At 46.3% G+C, this 17,993-nt stretch overlaps 1 protein-coding gene across 1 annotated transcript in view; it reads right to left on the bottom strand.

The window, feature by feature from the left end:
• Positions 1-16,446, bottom strand: part of CHM (CHM Rab escort protein) — a 757,130-nt gene extending 740,684 nt beyond the window's left edge. The window contains exon 1 of the mRNA XM_085607803.1: positions 16,344-16,446. Coding sequence (XP_085463929.1) covers positions 16,344-16,392 — 49 coding nt within the window. The 5' untranslated portion in view covers positions 16,393-16,446. The remainder of the gene's footprint in view (positions 1-16,343) is intronic.
• Between the last annotated feature and the right edge of the window lie 1,547 nt (positions 16,447-17,993).

The raw sequence follows: 17,993 nt of genomic DNA, 5'->3' as shown, positions 1-17,993 counted from the left end.
TCATTGGTCTTGGATAAATCAGCCCTCACCAGGCCAACATCCACGTGGACCGAGTCAATCTTTTGCGCCAGTGTGTCAAAGCGCTGGTCCACCGAGGCCTTCATCTCGGCGATAGCGCCCATGACATCTCGCAGGGTCAGATCCGCGGGCAGCGCAGGAGCATCAGTCGGGTCCTCAGGGGACCTACGCGGCACCTCGGGAGATCCCTTCTGGAGGGTGTAACGGTCCATGCTGTTGGACTGATGGGCTGCGCCATGGCGGGTCGATTTCACCTTTGCCCGGTCGCCATCTTGCTTTGTGGACATGGTTTCAGTCCCCAAATCGTGCCAATCACCTCGGAAAAGGCCGACAAACCAGTTCACGGGCTCCGGGTGGGGGGCAACCACAGGTCCGCAGGACGGATCACAGCCGGCGGGCCAGCAGGGCACCCCAACGAGGCCACACCACCGCACACCGCCCCGCAACCCAACCTCGCCTACACAGCAAGGAGGGTGCAAAAGCGAAAGTGAAAGTGCGGGGTACGCGAGTCGCCCAGCCCTGCCCGCCGCTGTTGATCACTTTGTCTCCGGATCGCCCCGTAACTCCAATCCGGGGGGCCGGCGTGGAGAAGGCCGCAAACCTCAATCGGTGCTCCCGCCGGTGTCCGAGGTCCAATTTGGAAGCGGAAAACGGGTGACACCTCAGCTCGGGCTCACCAACACAGTCCCCTCATCTAGGACAGGATATTTTCAGGATTTATGTAGGAGGTCACGGAGGTCCTCGGGAGCCTCGCACCTACGCGGCCATCTTGGTTGCGCGCTAGGCTCCTCCCCATGACCGTTTTTTTAATGGTGGTCTTTAACACCGGGTGTGGCGGGGGTTTGTTTCCCAGAGGACTTTACTCCTAGTAACTGTAAACTGCGGTCCAGGCGTTGCTGATGCTTATGGATGGTCTGGTTTTTCTGTATTTCCTGCCATAGTCTGGCCTCCAAGCAACCCTCCCGAACACGGCGCAGTCTATGACATAGTTTAATAAATTTGCCTGCCTCCACTCCATGGTGATTTTGTAGTCCCAGTTCAAGTCTCACTTGGGCTAACGAGGCAGATCTTGGCAACCGAAAGGCTCTTAAAAATGTTAGTTGTTAGTTTGTTTATTAATACACTGGTTGTGCCATTAGTGATCTTGTGCCCATACGTCAAGGAGTTAATTACCTTAGCCTTCATCACTTTCAGCATGGGAGTTAGGCTGGGACCAAGTAACTGTTTTGCTAATTTTGCAGCAGCCGCTTCTAACGACAAGGCTTTGGTTTTCAATGCTTCTTTATGCTTGGTAATAGTACCTCGTGTCGAGAAAGATACCAAAGTATTTGTAACTGGGAGTTGGTTCTAGCTTTGTATCGTTGAAGTGCCACCTTTCTATTGACCTTTTTAGCTTCCCAAAAGATTATGTTTTGGTTTTTGACAGGTTCAGATATGGGCGATTTCTTGTCGTGTAAGGTAGCAGTTCATCCAGTAGCCTCTGGAGACCCACTTTGGTGTGGTTTAACAACACCAAGTCATCCGCATACAGCAAGTTGGTGATGCGGGTCCCGTCTAGTTGAGGAGGATGGCAAATTACACTGTCGAGTACTGGAGAAAGGTCAGATATAAACAAATTAAAAAGAAGTGGAGCCAATACACAACCTTGTTTGAGGCCAGTTTCTGTTTGAATCTTCCTGGAGACATGGAAGCCTTCACCTAGCTTGATTCTTATCCATGTTTCCGTATGGAGTTGGATTATTGCTTGAAGAAGAGGCGGGGGAATGCCCCACGATTTTAGTTTCTGCCATAACAGGCCCCTGGGCACACGGTCGAAGGCTGTTGTTAAGTCTACAAAGCAACAGTGCAGCTGGATTTGTTGGACTGTCGCTTTCTCCATCAGGACAGTTAGTGTTAACAAATTGGTTGTAGTACCGGTGTTAGCCACGAAACCCGTCTGATTAAAAGGGAGGCGCGTGGTTGTTTCGGCCCAGGCCTGTAGCTCCTCCAATAGAATATGTGCATAGTACTTAGACTCCACGTCGAGAAGTGCAACCATTCGGTATCTTTTTTGGCTCGTTTCTCTTCCCACTTTTGTAGATTGGGTGAATAATTGCACCTCGCCAGTACTCTGGTACCGTGCTGTGTAGACTACAATAAAGAAATAAAGGGGTCAGGTATTCTGACCATAGGCTGACATCGGATTTAAACATGGCCTGGGGGGAGGCCGTTCGGGCCTGGGGCTCCTTCAGCTCTGGCTTTCGATACGAGGCGTGAGATCTTATTTTTTTAAGACGTCAGGAGTCACCGTGGGCTCTAGCGATATATCATTCCTTTTCGCCGTTTCCTTGTGTGACGGATCTTCAGAGGGAGTTTTTACGGGGCAAGCTCGTCTCGGGCTCTCCAGTCCTGGGAGGGAGATCATGTAGTTAACTGGGCTGGGGGAATTGGTGCAAGCTTCATTTATATTGGTGTCCCCAAAGTGAAGAGATAAAAACGTACTCCAAACGGCTTCACTAATATTTGCACTACCGTACCCACTTATACTTTGTGTGCTCCTATTTACAAGAGACCAGAATTGCTTCAGATTAGGGTTTTCACTTTCGTAGATGAGCTTCAGCCAGAATTGATCAGAGTACGCCAATTTTTTCTTTCGAGTCGAGATTCTAAAAGCTGCTTGAGCTTGCTTATAGGTATTGAAGTTGGGTTTTATTACTAAGGTTCGTTCTTGATAATCGGAGTGCTCGGTTCCTCTCAGATCTTAGTTTCCTAGTGGCTTTTGAGATGCAGAATTGAGGGATTTGATTTCTCGTCCCCTCCTAATTGGCAGTTCATTGAGAAGGTGGTTTATAAGAGAGGTCCAGCCACTAACAACGTGAGTATTTAACTGTAGGGATTGATGTAATAGGGCTCTGCATTTCTCCATCAGGGAAGGGGCCGTGGGGTCCGACCACTTTATCCACTTTAGGTCCTCTGTGTAGCTGCCTGAGTGAGAATGGGCAAGTTCTTGATGGTGTGGGGTGCTGGTGGATAATGTTATTATTAGTGCCCAGTGGTCACTCTCTCCTTGTGGTGCAATTTGATAGCTCTTGATCAAGGGCAGTATTTCTCTACTCCCTAGAGTGAAGTCCAAAAACGAGAAGGATCTACCATCTGACCGGGTCCATGCAGGCGGGATGTCGGTGGGGAGGCGCCCATTCAATAAGGTGAATCCTAAGCTGCTGAACAGCATAGCCACATATTCGCCCAATTAAAATCGCCAGAGATGATGCTGGGTGTGCTGCCATACTTGCCAAATAAGTCACAGATGGAGTTGATCAAGCAGTCCATTTTGGGTTTTTTCTTGGTGGTGCAGGGAGAGATATAGACTTTGAGGATGAGCAGCTGAGGATCCATAAGTGAACTTCCCAGAATTATTCCAGAGAGCCAATCCTCTTCAAATGTAATCTTTTTAATACATTTCGATAGTTTTGTTGATACGTAGATCGAGAGACCGCCACTTGGTCTGCCAAGCTTGGACTGCCTGATGGCGGGTGTTAAACTCCAGGAAGCCCACTATTGGGATGCTTTCTCCTGCTTTCCTGTATAAGGAGGATGTCTTATTATTTTAAAAAGGCCAGGGTGGCGGCGGCTTGTTTTTCCTGCCCAAATACGTTGATGTTCCAGGAGCATATTGTTAGAACATAATTAGTGGTGGATCAATCGGTCCAGTTTCTGGATAAAGCCCCCGGCAACCATAGCCAATCTGCTCCATCAAGGTTTCACTGATCGATTGTGGGTTCTGGGATTACTGTTGGTGAGCTGCCTCTTGCGGGCCTCAGTATTGAAAAGGGGGCTAAGGAGGAGCTGGAAGTGCGGGCCTGGTTGTTTTCCAGTCTTGAGGGGTAGCAAAGAGTGCTTGGTATTGTTGTTGTTATACTCCAGGATTTAAATTGGTCAGTTTTCTTCAGGACCAGATCCCGGGTTGCCGGGGATGCCAGTGTTACTTGCGTAGATTCACCCGTATTAGATCCGGTAGATGGAATGAATTCAATAGCAATTATGTCTCTCGATTGTAGGTGGCTTAGGTCTGGTAATGATTTGAAGAGTTTTAATATATTCTCTCTATTGTGGATGTCATGAGGGCCTCTGGAGGTATATTCTGGAACGAGCAGCAGTTTGGTGCTTTGGGTGCTGCTTGGGAGCTCACAGGACTCATTGGACATTGCTGGCTGTGTTTACTTTGATTTTTCTTTGATGGTCTTTTTTGATGTGGGTATAGTGAATGATGGAAGGGGCGATTCCCTATGATGGGTGATTGGGGATGGTGAAAGGGGACTTATGTTTGCAGCCCCCAACATACGGCAGCTTACTAAATTCGTGAGGTTCTTACGACCGAGTTCTGTAGCTATACTCTGTGTACGCAAGTTGTTGTCCTTGATGGTAGAAAGGCGAGAGGAACTAGTGTCTTGGGCTGACATCTGGGAAGTTGCAGGACTCTGTTGCCCTGCTTCCAGTGCTGGGCGCTTAGTTGGTGGTTGTGTGAGGCCAGGTTTTGCTTGCATTGATGGCTGCAGAGGGTGCTCCAGAGCTTGAGGTGGCCCGACTGCTAACTGGGCTGAGGCGGGGATTCTGTCTGTGGGGGTAACTGATTAGATGTTAATTGCAGGCACAACTGTTCTCCTTTCGACAGTAATGTCGAAGGGACATTTCCTGGGAGCTCTGTGCCACTCATTGGAGGGTAACTCATATTTAGAATTGTAGTATCAATTTTTTGTTTGTTCCGGCTTTTTCGTTGTCTTTTCTTTTCCCTTTTCGACAGCCGATGAGAGTTATAATTTTTGGATGGTTCAATAGGAAATGATTTGCCATCTGTTGTCTCCGTGGAGTGTATGGAAGGGGGTCGGGTTTGGACTTTCGGGTGAAATGAACCCTGTGCCGGGCTCAGAGCATGGGGTGAGGGTTCTGATGACCCAGACGCAGAGGGCTTCTTTAGTTCCGTTAAGACTGCTGAGAGAAATTGAGGCAGAGATGATAAGGAATCAATTATGGGAGAGCAGCAGCACACTGATTGAACCAGTTGAGTTTGGGATTGGGCTTTTTTGATGAGAGCGTTAAGCGCCTCCAATTTTTGGTCGATCCCAGTGGTATAAACCGCAAGTGTATTTAGTAGGTGCACCTGCAGGTCCAGCTTGTCAGAATGGTATGTTAGGGCTGCTGACGTTGTTTGAAAAGTTTGTAATAATTGGGACCATAGGTTGTTGAGGTTGGCCGATGGAGAACTGTCCTGCACTGCAGACTTATTGTGTTCAGTGGTAAAGAACGATAAGTCTAAAGAGTTGTGAATTCTGTTGTTGCTTGGCCTGTCTCGGACGACCATTGGGTCAGCTTGGTCCCCTTGATCCACCCTGGCTAGAAAACTTTCCGACTCTGGTTGGTCTGAATTACTGAAGAAAGCTTGCGGGTAGGCCATGACCTGTGGTATTAAGACTTTAGGACTCTTTCGTTGCTTGTCAGGTTTAGATTTGGTTCAAGAATTAAATACAGATGGGGGAAGATGGGCTTAGGTTTAAAAGTGGTTGAGGAGTTGACAGATGAACGTCTTTAGGAGTGATTACGTTGGGAGTAGCTTGTTCTAGTTGAGCTATGTGATGAAGTGGCGGTTGAAAGGAAGCCTGTTGCGATTGGCTGACGTCCAAGACTTTGAAGGCACCTTTACATAGAGATTCTAATAATAAAGCCCTAGATTGCGTCGAGTTATCAGGCCCTCCGGTGACCCCCTAGGGATCAGTGGCAGAACCAAAATTTGATGTGACAATAGCTCGATGCCTGCGGGGGGGGGGGGGTACCTGCTGTTTGTCCGACGTGCTGGTTATTTTCTTCCGTGCTATCGCCGGTACTGTGATCCTAAAATAGTCCCTTAATGAAGTCTTGTTTCTTGTAGATTTTGAAAGTTCTTTAGAGCCGAATTTTGGCTCCTCGGCGGTTGAATGGGCATGTACAGGCCCTGGATCAGAGGCTGTTCTTGAATTTGCAAGTGTTTGGTGAGGCGAGGACGCCATTGGGGATTCTACCAGTTGTTCACAGAGGTCCATTTTCTTTGCACCTTTTTTGGAAGGTTTTGATGGAACTTTCCTTACTCATCCCAGGGATTTACAATTTTTTTTTTTTTTTTTTTTTTTTTTTTTTTAAGGGGCTGCTCGGCTTCCTGGTGATTCCCAACAATTGGTTAAGCTAATGGTCTGGGTTGGTTAGTTGATTGATGAGATGTTAAAGTAAGTAGGTACGGTTAGTTAATAAATTAATTAATTAACTGATTGATCGATTGGATTAATATGAACCCTTGGTTTGGTTTTTGGCTGTAGCTTTGTTGTAAATATTTTTGATTATTTCCTTGTTTTACTGGTTTTGCGGGTTTTTTCTCTCCGGTCGGTTTATTGGTTGCTGATTTAGTGATTTGATGAATTTTTATTTTTGTTTTATTTTTTATTAGGAGCCTGCCTGCCAATGCCTGATGACTCTTGGATGACCGGTTTTCTAGAGCACCGAGGAGTCGAGAAGGCTGCAAACTCCTTGGGAGGCGGCCTGTGTTGGCGAAAGCGGCTCCTAATACACTGCAGCAAATTTTTCCTAGTTTTTCCTTGTCCTTTTCCTTTTTCTTGTCCTTCAGGTCCTTCCTATATGTTGGCCACAGTGCTAGAGCTGTTACTGATGGTGCTGATGTCCGTTTATTGGAATTTATTTTTGATTTACAGATGAATTTTTGCAGGCAGTCTTTATGGGTGATTAGTAAAGGAGAGTGGAGGGCTCGGGTGGGCAGGGGGAGCTAGCAGGGCGCTCTGGCTGTGCTGCCAGCTACGCTTGATCTGGACAGACCACCTCTGCGGAGACACACACTAGTCTGCCATCAATCGAACTCACCCCAAATCACCCGGACTCACTCCTCCCAAGTTTGCTGGCTCCCACTTACTATTCCGCCGTTGCAGTTGCCATTTCCCCCCTGGATATCTTAAATCCGCCACTCCTCTGTGTGTCTGTGCGTTCACAGTCTCTACACTGCTGTCTCACGCTGTCCGGCAGTCCCGCTGTGTCTCGCCTCCTAAATCCTCTGCTGGGACACGACTGCAGCTCCACTCCCCTCACCCTAACCTCACCTCGCCCCACTGCCGCCGCCCTGCTCACAGCTTTGTGGTGGCTGCTACTGAGGGCAAGGGGCGGAGGACTAGGGTGGTGGATGGAGGGCGGAGGACAGGAAGACAGGAAGAGAGGATGGTTGGACTGCCACTCCCCCCAGGCCGTGAGCCACATGCGACAGGGGGGCCATGGGAGTCACGAGGGGGGTCCGCACACACCACTGCAAGCACCGCCGCAAAGCACCGCAATCCGCTCTACAGTCCACGACCACGGCAACCGCTAATGAAGGCGGAGGTCGGGACTAGTGCGGGCGGGGCGCGGGACAATGCTGGCGGGAGCGGGGCCCGCAGAAGCCGCGGGCCAGGGCAGCAAAGCGCCTTCCTCGTCGTCGTGGACTAAGCGCATGACGATATTGCCAGCTGTTACCGGGGGCCGCGGCTGCGGGCTGGGACAGCATCGTCGCCTCACCTCACCTCGGCTGGTTGCTGGACACTGGTCGCTGGACGCTCCGAAAACATGTTTAAAGTAGGTGAACTTGTTCTGTTGCGATTCAAATTCGTGGCACACGCTGCACATCTTTAGCAATTATAAAGGCCAACTATGGGGTGCAAACCCAATATACTGGTCAAAAAAACTTTTTTTTAAGGATCCCTATATGCTTTCACCAATCTATCACGTAAGTTGGGTCATCTTTTACAAACAAAAAGGTTATCTGGACAAATGCCAGAGAAGCTTGCAAAAGATACTACTTTTTATTGATAAGACTGTTAATATGATAACAATCTGGGTCAAACACAGTGACACAATCTGAACTTGTTGATGGTCTTTTGACGTACAGACGCTGTACCAGGCTCGCTTAAGTGCTTTTTTAACAAGTCTTAATGGATAGCCACGATTAGAGAGTATTGAGGACAAACATCTTAGCTTCCACAAAGTGCTCCTCCCTCATGAAGTAATTCTTCAGCGGTATGAGAATTGGCCATAGGGCAAATGACCACACAAACTAATTGAATGATGACTTATATAAGAGAATTATGTTCATGAAATATCTAGTATATAAGACCCGCATTTGGTGGAATAAGCATAGAGCCAAAAACCTCAATGCTCATGCTGTTTTACTCTAAAGAAAAGTTGAGACCTGCTATAATCATTGAGCCACACATGAAACGCTCTCAGATCTTGTTTGCTTACTCATCAGATGAGCAATCTGTTTATGCTTTTGTATTTGTGACAAAGGCTTTTATGAATTTATCTACCTACTTCGACAGATGTTCAAGGACTGGCATCCTGCCACAATAGTTCATCCCAGAGCTCCTTGTGGATTTGTGTGCCCTTTCTGTAAGGTATATAAAAAAAACTGGAACACGTGGTCAGGGTTGTTCTAAAATCAATATTCTTTTTCATTTACCCAGCTCTTAGAGACTGCCACATCAGTGATCAACTTAATCAAAGGGAAAATTTCAATTGTCGGATCTGAAATAATATGGACATAATCTCAGTGAACCAGTTGTCTCTAAATGTCTGAAGTATTATCTTTCACATGTATACTTCTATTTAACCACCATAGCTGACTTAATCACTACACTGATGAGGGCTTCTATCAATGCAAGGGGGTTGAACTCCTATTTTATCATACTGAATTGTGCATATTCGTCATATGAACTAAGCTGCCAATTAAAACAATGTTCTCAAAGAGCACAATCTGTTTACTTATTTGTGATGTCACATGGCAGAAAGTCAATTATAGATCTTGACCAGTAACATGAGGTACTTTTAACACTTATTTTACACAAATAAATCTTTAAGACTGAGAGTGAAACAAGCTGAACAGCAGTACTCTTGTTATAAAATGGTCATGTTTATGAGTTGGAATAGAAGACATACTCTGAACTTGAATCTCGAACTCGAATCCATAGCTATAGAGTCTACCACTCGTAAAAATGATTCCCTGTTTTTTCTGTGTTCAGGGGTGTGCGGATTCTTGAACCACTCCCTTCTGTCCACACCCTGATCTCCCTTTTAACCCCTTCAGTGCCCCGCCATTTCCCCGCCCTGTGCCGGGCCTTTCATTAGCGGGCGGGGTTCATGACGAGATAGTCTCGTCATGGGCACAGCGCAACCGCGCTCCATGACGAGACCATCTCGTCATGGGCACTGAAGGAGTTAACAGCCTTCTCTTTTGGCCAAAGTACAAAAAAAGATGGTGAATCGGCCAGACCACTGTTACAACCAAAAGTAGAAGCTCTTGGGTTCCCTTCCCATTAATCAGATGTTGTTTCAGCGAAAGTAACTTTCTTATGCATTTTAAAATTGGCACTTGCCTGATCTGGGTAGTTAAAGTAATTTTCGAATAATAATAAGTTCTCTCTTTATTATAGAACATATCCTTTTGCAATCTATATGTCAAATGGACTTCATCTAAAATAGATTTTGCATTAGATAGGACCTGGTTACCTAAAAAGTATATTAAAAAATCTGCCATGTTTCTTCATTAGCACCATCCAACTTTTTAAACATTTATTGGAAATATAGCCAAATTGTACCTCAAAATCATTATCTTCTAGAAGAAGGTTGAGATAGTTTTCACTTGTAAACCAATTTGGATATTTTGTTGCAAACAACATTTAAGGAGCTTAGCACATAGTTACATTCTCACAAGCTTCTTTGGTAGCTTTTCTATATGTTCAAGCTCGGCAGCTGAGGGATCATAGGGTTTTTTTGGTGCACGCTCTGAAGAACGCCAAGATACTTAAAATATATATTCCTCTCAATAGCTCAAATGTGATTTCTCAAACATATACAAATTACATATTTGGATTCAACAGACAATCTCCAGTATTGTTAATCAGGAAAGGGATTATATCTGCACAACAACACACAATTAGACAATATAACCACCAACCATGAAATCAATTAAAGACCATTTAAAAAGAAGTTCCTAACTGACTGTTCTAGCAGTTCTCAAACATACAGAGCTACCCGAGATGTTGGGTCTAGACTAACAAAATTCCAACAAAATTAGTTCTTATTTGTTAGAAAATGATTTGCTTCAATCAAAACGTACAAGACAGTGTCGTGACCTGGGCACAGGGCACTAGGACCCTGGACCCGACTGGTGGGGAGGGGGAGAAGGAACCGGACACCACTTCCGGTCAAGGGGTGGGGGACGGGCAGAAAGGGAAGATCAGGGATGAGGCAGGACATGCAAGATATACTGCAAGAAAAGAATAAAGATACCTGATTCCAGAAACCGACTCCTGTCGTGCTTCACGATCAAGATACGACAACTGGCGACGAAGGTGGCAGAATCGGTGCGTGTGTCCATTGCGCCCCCAGGAGTGACGGAAAAGAAGCCAGGAGCCCACCCTGGGTCAAGTGCAACAACTAACGGAGCGGAGGAACGGCGCGGGAGCCCACCCCGGTCGTAACAACAACATTGAATAAACGAAAGAAACGAGCAACCCGGCCGTGACTGCAAGCCGGTAAGAATAACAGCAGAAAGTGCGCGCGAGCAAACAAAAGGAAATCTTGCGAGAAGAAGGCAGCCATCTTAGAGTCAGGCGAAAGCGGCCAATCAGTGCCGCGGAAGGCCCGGCGGCCATCTTAGAGTCAGGCAGGAACTCACAAGGTCGCTGCGATATCGCGAGACTTGGGTGGCCATTTTGAAATCCGGCAAAATCAGCCAATAAGGAGCGAGAAAGGCCCGGCGGCCATTTTAAGGTCAGGAAAGAAAGGAAAATAGAAGATAAAGTGAAAAAAGAGACAATAAGGACGAAAGAAGAAGACAAAGTGCATTAACAAAAGAAAGAGACAATAAGGAAGAAAAAAAAAAGGGAATAAAGCAATTTAAAGTTAAAAAGAAAACAAGTAAAAGTGTGGAAACCGCAGAAACAAAGCATAAAGAAGAAGAAAAGCTGCGCAAAACAAAGAGACAACAATGACTGAAGAAGCGAGTGACAAACCCAGCGCTCAATACCGTAGACCCCTTCCATTCAACCTATCAGAACTACAAGTAGGCATAAGATGGGAGCGATGGGTTCGCAAGTTCGAACGATACATGCGCGCCACGGACGTAGCAGATGCTAAGCAACTGGATCTATTCCTAAACCTCGTAGGGGACGACGTAGACGACCTACTAGTCACATTCCCTGATGACCAAACGGCAACATATAAAGGGCTAATAAAGTGCCTCTCAGACAGATTTGATCCGCAAAGAAACATTGATTTTGAAATGTGCACCTTCACAATTGCATTTCAGCACACAGACGAGTCCCTTGACGACTTTGCGACAAGACTGCGCAAATTGGTCACACACTGCCAATTTGACAAGTTCGACAACAAACAAGCAATTCGTTTGCGCATCATTGAGGGATGTCGGTCAATGGAATTCCGCACACGAATTCTGAAAGAGCCGACTTCGCTGGAGAAAATTCTAACGATGGCCAGGGCAGAAGCGAGGCCGACGTCGCAAGCAAAGCAGATGGAGCTGGGCAAAGAGAGGCGAATGGAACAAGCAAACCGCATGGTCGGAAACAGCCGCATGAACAATTGGAAGAAAGAGAATAATGAGCAACCGCCAAGGAAACAACACGAAAAAACATGCTACAGATGCGGACTTGAGTTCCCACACACCGGGGCGTGCCCGGCAATGGGTCAGACATGCAGAAAGTGCAACAGGAGCAATCATTTTTCAAGCGAGTGTTTGGGTACACAATTCAGAAGTGAGAGAGGATGACCTGGAAGACAACGGATGACGACAAACAGATATGCCAGGCACATGGACACGGCAAACCGCAGCTCGTCAACTGAATCTGATGGAGAGGTGGTGCAAGAAAACGTAGGACGACTATACTTAATGTCCGAAGCTGCTTCTGCAGAAGAAGACAAAGGGCGAGAAAGCACCCACTTAGTAGAGAAACATCAAGTAAAAAAGAGAGCGATGGTGAACATAGATGTAGGACAACACAAAACACGCTTCGTGTTAGACAGCGGCGCCACATACAACATCATGTGTGTATCAGAATATGAAAAGATGGAAATAAAGCCGGCGCTAGTGCCATCCACGGTTGACGTATTCACGTGGGGATAGAAAAAAACAGCGATTAACATGGGGAAATTTACAGAGAGACTTATATACAAAGACAGATCAAGCAAAGAAGATATACATGTACTGAAAGGTGACATTACAGCACCATGCTTACTGAGTAACGTCACAGCGCAGATGATGGGCCTCCTCGCAATGACATACCACATGTCAGAGAAGAAGAACATCCTCAGAGATTATCCAAGTATCCTACATGGACTAGGAAAACTAAAAGGATGGAAAATAACACTGCACATCAATGAAGCAGTAAAACCAGTAGCTCAACATCACAGGCGAGTGCTTATACACTTGCAACCGCAAGTCGAGGAGGAAGTACAAGCATTGCTAAGTCAGGACATCGTAGAGCCGGCAGACGGACCAACGCCATGGGTGTCCCCAATAGTGGCAGTCCGAAAAAAGAACACATCCAAAATTTCCATCTGTGTAGACATGAGGATACCAAACACAGCAATTGAACGAGAAAGACACCCTGGACCACACCTAAACGACATGATCAGCTGCCTAACTGGCACATGCCGATTCTCAAAGCTGGACCTGTGCAAAGGATATCAACAGCTAGAGCTTGACCCACAGTCAAAGTACATTACGACATTCTCCACGCACATGGGTCTATTTCGCTACAAGCGGCTGAGTTTCGGCATCTCATCGGCGGCAGAAATATTTCAAGAAACAATACGTCAAGTCATAAGGCCGGTGAAAAACAGCCTCAACTACAGTGATGACATTTTGGTATTTGGTCGAACAGATGACGAGCATGACAAAGCATTGTGGGACGTATGCTCCCAACTGAAACAGGCAGGTCTAACGCTGAACGAAGACAAGTACGAAATAGGGAGAAACAAACTGGTGTTCTTCAGACACATCTTCTCTAAAAAAGGGAAGCGACCAGATCGCAGCAAAGTGAAGACGCTGGAAAAAGCAAAACTTCCGAGCGATGTTGCAGAAGTGAGGTCATTCCTTGGGCTTGCCAGTTACTGTGCGAGATACATAAAAGACTTTGCCACGGTAAGCACACCGCTGAGAGAACTAACAAAACAAGGCCTGACATTCATGTGGACCGAAGACTGCAACAAAGCATTTGAGGCCATCAGACATGCAGTGATAGCGGTGGACCAGCTTGCGTACTTTGACCCCCTGCTGTGCACAGAATTGACGGTGGACGCCAGCCCAGTGGGGCTAGGAGCAATCCTGGCACAACATAGGCCAGGTAGAGAGCCCCCAAGGAATATAGTGGCATACGCAAGCAAAAGCCTGTCCGAAATTGAGAGGGCATACTCACAGCCAGAAAAAGAAAGCCTCGCAGTAGTATGGGCATGTGAACACTATCACATGTTCATATATGGGAAACCATTCACCATTATAACGGATCATCAGGCCCCGGTAACGATCTATGGAAATCCCAACGCGAAAATACCACCTAGAATCGAGAGATGGGGCATAGGGCTGATGGACTACAACTTCAAGATCGTGCACAAACCAGGGAAAGAACATAACCCGGCGGACTACATGTCGCGGCACCCTTTGCCACAGACAACTGAGATAACATCAATAGCGGAGGAATACCTGAACTTTGTACTAAAACAAAACACTCCAGCATCAATAACGATAGCAGAGTTGGAGCTCGAAACAGAGAGGGACGCCACAATGCAGGCGGTCAAAATGGTAACTAGACTACAGAGATGGAGGCATGTCAACAACAACAGCATCATGGAAAATGGAGTGATCAAAGAGGAAATGCTGGCATTCAAAAAGATTCATGAAGAGCTATCAGAGACCAAAAATGGAATAATAATGCGAGGAACAAGAATAGTGATGCCAAGAGCTCTGCGGAGACAGACTGTAAACTTGGCGCACGAATCACACAGAGGCATTGTGGCAACAAAGAAACTGCTACGGGAGAAAGTGTGGTTCCCGGGTTTGGACAATATGGTGGAGGCCACCGTCACAAACTGCCACATCTGCCAAACAACGGGGCAGCCAGCAAAACCAGACCCATTACAAATGTCAGAACTCCCGCGGGCAGTGTGGACCGAACTGGCAGCAGACTTCTACTGGCCTCTGGAAACGGGAAACTACCTGCTTGTGATAATTGATTAATTCTCCAGGTTTCCCATCGTGCGACAAGTATCGTCAACATCAGCAAGCGCAACGCTGCCTACTCTGGATGACGTATTTGCGCCGTGGGGCTCCCCACAAACACTAAAGGCCCACCATTCTCAGGGGAAGAATTTCGAAAATGTATGGACTATTTAGGGATTCACCACAGGAAAATGACGCCTCTGTGGCCAAAAGCAAATGGCATGGTGGAAAGATTCATGGGGAACATAAAGAAGGCTGCCCAAAGAGCAAAGTTGGCGCAGATATCAATAGGACAGGCTCTGTGTCAAGTACTAAGGGATTATCGGAACACCCCTCACAGCTCCACAGGACGGTGTCCCGCCGAGCTAGTTCTGGGCAGATCAAGCAGGACGAGGCTACCGCAGATGGAAGCAACAACAATGCCAGAGCACAGCAGCATCGCCATCAAAGATCAAGAGGCCAAGGAGAAAATGAAGGCATATGCCGATGCAAGGAGACATGCCACTCCTGCGCACCTCAAGCAAGGCGATATTGTGGTGGTGCGGCAGCGGCAGTTAAGAAAATCGGACAGCCCGTTCTCAAAGGAGCCGTTGACGGTGACCGAGGTAAAGGGGCCCATGATAACAGCATCAGCAGGACGCTACCATATCACACGAAACAGCTCACACTTCAAGGAACTCAAGATCATGGACGAAGACGGAAGAGATGTCGCAACAGGAGACGCAGGCATGAGACAGGATGAGGACGAGCAGATGGACAAAGGAGAAACACGCCAAAGAAGAGAGGGCAAAATACCAAAGAGATTGATTGAAGAAATGTAAGGAGGGCACTCACTCTCTCTCTCTCTATCTCTCTATATCTCTCTCTCTCCAACCATTTGGCATCAACCATTTCTCTGTCATTTCTGCAACAAAGGGGGAGATGTCGTGACCAGGGCACAGGGCACTAGGACCCTCGACCCGACTGGTGGGGAGGGGGACAAGGAACCGGACACCACTTCCGGTCAAAAGGTGGGGGGTGGTCAGAAAGGGGAGATCAGGGATGAGGCAGGACATGCAAGATATACTGCAAGAAAAGAATAAAGATACCTGATTCCAGAAACCGACTCCTGTCGTGCTTCACGATCAAGATACGATAGACAGTGTGAACACAAAGACAACCACCATAAAAATGTATACAATGGTGGTAATCCAACCACTGTTTTAGGCAGTTAAACAAGTGTTTCGGGTACACGCAGCGCTAATTTTCCAAGAAGACCCGAGACATCTACTGGCACACTATGACATAAAGCGTCTATTCTTCACAGGGATATGTATGTCTACGAGTTAAGCACTTTCACGTAAAAGCCAGTTCTGCTGTGCGATAGTCAGACTTAATAATGAGTTAAAGTATTGTCTCCTCAACTTCACAGAGAGAGGTACAGCAATTCCATTCAACGACCATGTACAAGTGCAGAAATTATGAATCACTGCACTCTAGGTAAAGTACGGAATCCTGTCTCACGGGCATGATGTATTTGGGGTGTAGAGCGGCGTCCCGAGCCTTAAAGCACAACAGTCTACCAATCAGTCTTCTAAAATATACCACAACACAATGATGCCCTAAGCACTCTCATATACACCACGTCACTTATATGGCCATAACTTACAACACGTTGAAAACGCAAAAGTAGTACATTAAGCCCAGTATTCGGATGCCACAAGCGAAGTATGAGGTAAAACATATGTATCAGGGGTACAAAGCATTAATATAGTTACTTCAACACTAACGTGAATGCCAAACGGGTGTGAAAGACCGTTCAAGAACGCACATTGCGAGTCAAGGTTACTGTATGAAATATATCACAAGGAGTAGAAAATCAAGCATGCTAACAAACACAGGCTCACGCCCTGTGTATGACAGGCACTGACACTGTCAGGATGCGGTCAAGGATACTGGATGCTCCTGTACATCACAATAGCTTCCGTCCCTCCTATTTGGTATAGAGCAGCCCCCACCCCCTCCCTAAGCCCCACTCCCGGAATTGCTAGACGCTTGTTAATGCTCATACCGGTTCCGAGGATAATTACATCAAAGTCTGAAGGGAGACACTCCGCCATCTTGGTACAGTAGGATGGAAGTGTAATTGATTACGGAAGTGACAGCGGGTTTCCTGACGTGGGGCAGAGTGCGCGAAGGGAGTTGTAGTTTTTACGACAATCCAAACTATAGGTGCAGCTCCCTTTGGTAACTTCAAGCTCAACTCTAGCGTTAGGTGTGGATGGTATACTTGGTAGAAGTCGGCGTTTAACAGCTTCGCACTCAATGGTATCGAGGTTTCCTTTTCCCAACTCGCATTTGACTATGTCAAAAATGAACATTTTATGGAATGTGGAAAACGGAACATCATAACATTTGTTAAAAATAACGTTTTATCTGAAACACGTGTCTCCTGGGAGTGTGTCTCCCAGAAAATACAGTGTGCGAATGGCTTAATTTTGAAATATACTCGTAAACCGATTCATTACTTCCCGCTTTTCATGACAAAAAATCTTTCCACCACAACATTTGGTTTTTCTGCCAACTGTAACTCCAAGCGCTTCTGTATACTTGTAATAATGAAGTCCATTAGCCGAGGTGTATGTTATATAAGATGATTTATTGATCTTAGTTGCAGGTATGGATTTTAGGATAGCACCAACAGAGGCAGCCTCCCTGCTGCTCAGCCCATACTCCAACTGCGACTCTCATCCTCACAGGCACCCTAACATTTCATTGTATCATTGTGCATTTCAAGATTCCACACATCACTTTCATACTGGTTGAGCAGCAAGGACCAGAGTACAAGGGAAGATGCATAGTACTGGTGGAGCAGGTAAAACAACATTTTGTATACCTTCTCTATTTTGCATGAAAACACTAATTACGTAATCATTCTAAATACTAACCTGTATTAATTGTTTGGAGTGTTGGGATTAATCAAATTTACACCTTGATAAACACAAGATACATGTGGGACTTAATGCAAATTGCATGGCTACTAAATCTTATGATTAACTGGGATACGCAAACTAAGCATAGAATGTGTTGAAATAGAAAATTGCATGATTTATGTTGCTTTTGTGATGGCTTGTGCTCCTGGTATTGTGGAAAGGTGAGCATCATTGCTTTAAATGTTGCTATAAGCTAGGAAAATACTAATATATATTGGGATTCGTGTGGGTTTAAACATTAGAATCTTCATTTCCGTATATTAATTACTTTTATGTTTATCTTTGCTTAAGTTGGAATTCGGGCCTACTAGGCCGCAGTATTCAAAATGGAGTTCGGAAGTGGCCACCGTCATTTGAGCGCGATGCCTACTGCGCAGACTCGGATGGCTCTGAAGAGCTCCAGGCGACCTTCAACCATGAGACTACGTGTTCCCTGTCGAAGATAGGAACGTGGAGGATTGCCAGAACTCAGCTAGTGTGAATGACTGAAAATACAATGGCGACCTGTACCCGGAGGTTTACATCTTGTTACTTCGGAACTTTCGCTTGAGAACCCGAGGAAAACTTACAATTTGAGACATGTCATACCCTATCCCATGGGAAACAAAAACTCTTGGGAAAGTCACCCCTTCTTGCAAATTCAGGGGGATTCAGCCAATCAGGTTACTGCTGCTTTTAAAATTTGTTGCACATTTGGTCTAGAAGTAGGGGGACAGGATATAAAAGAA

Source organism: Triturus cristatus, chromosome 5_2 (assembly GCF_964204655.1).
Source record: "Triturus cristatus chromosome 5_2, aTriCri1.1, whole genome shotgun sequence".
NCBI classification, from domain to species: Eukaryota; Metazoa; Chordata; class Amphibia; order Caudata; family Salamandridae; genus Triturus; species Triturus cristatus.
Note: the sequence above shows the minus strand (reverse complement) of the source record. Positions and strands in the feature narration are given on the sequence as shown.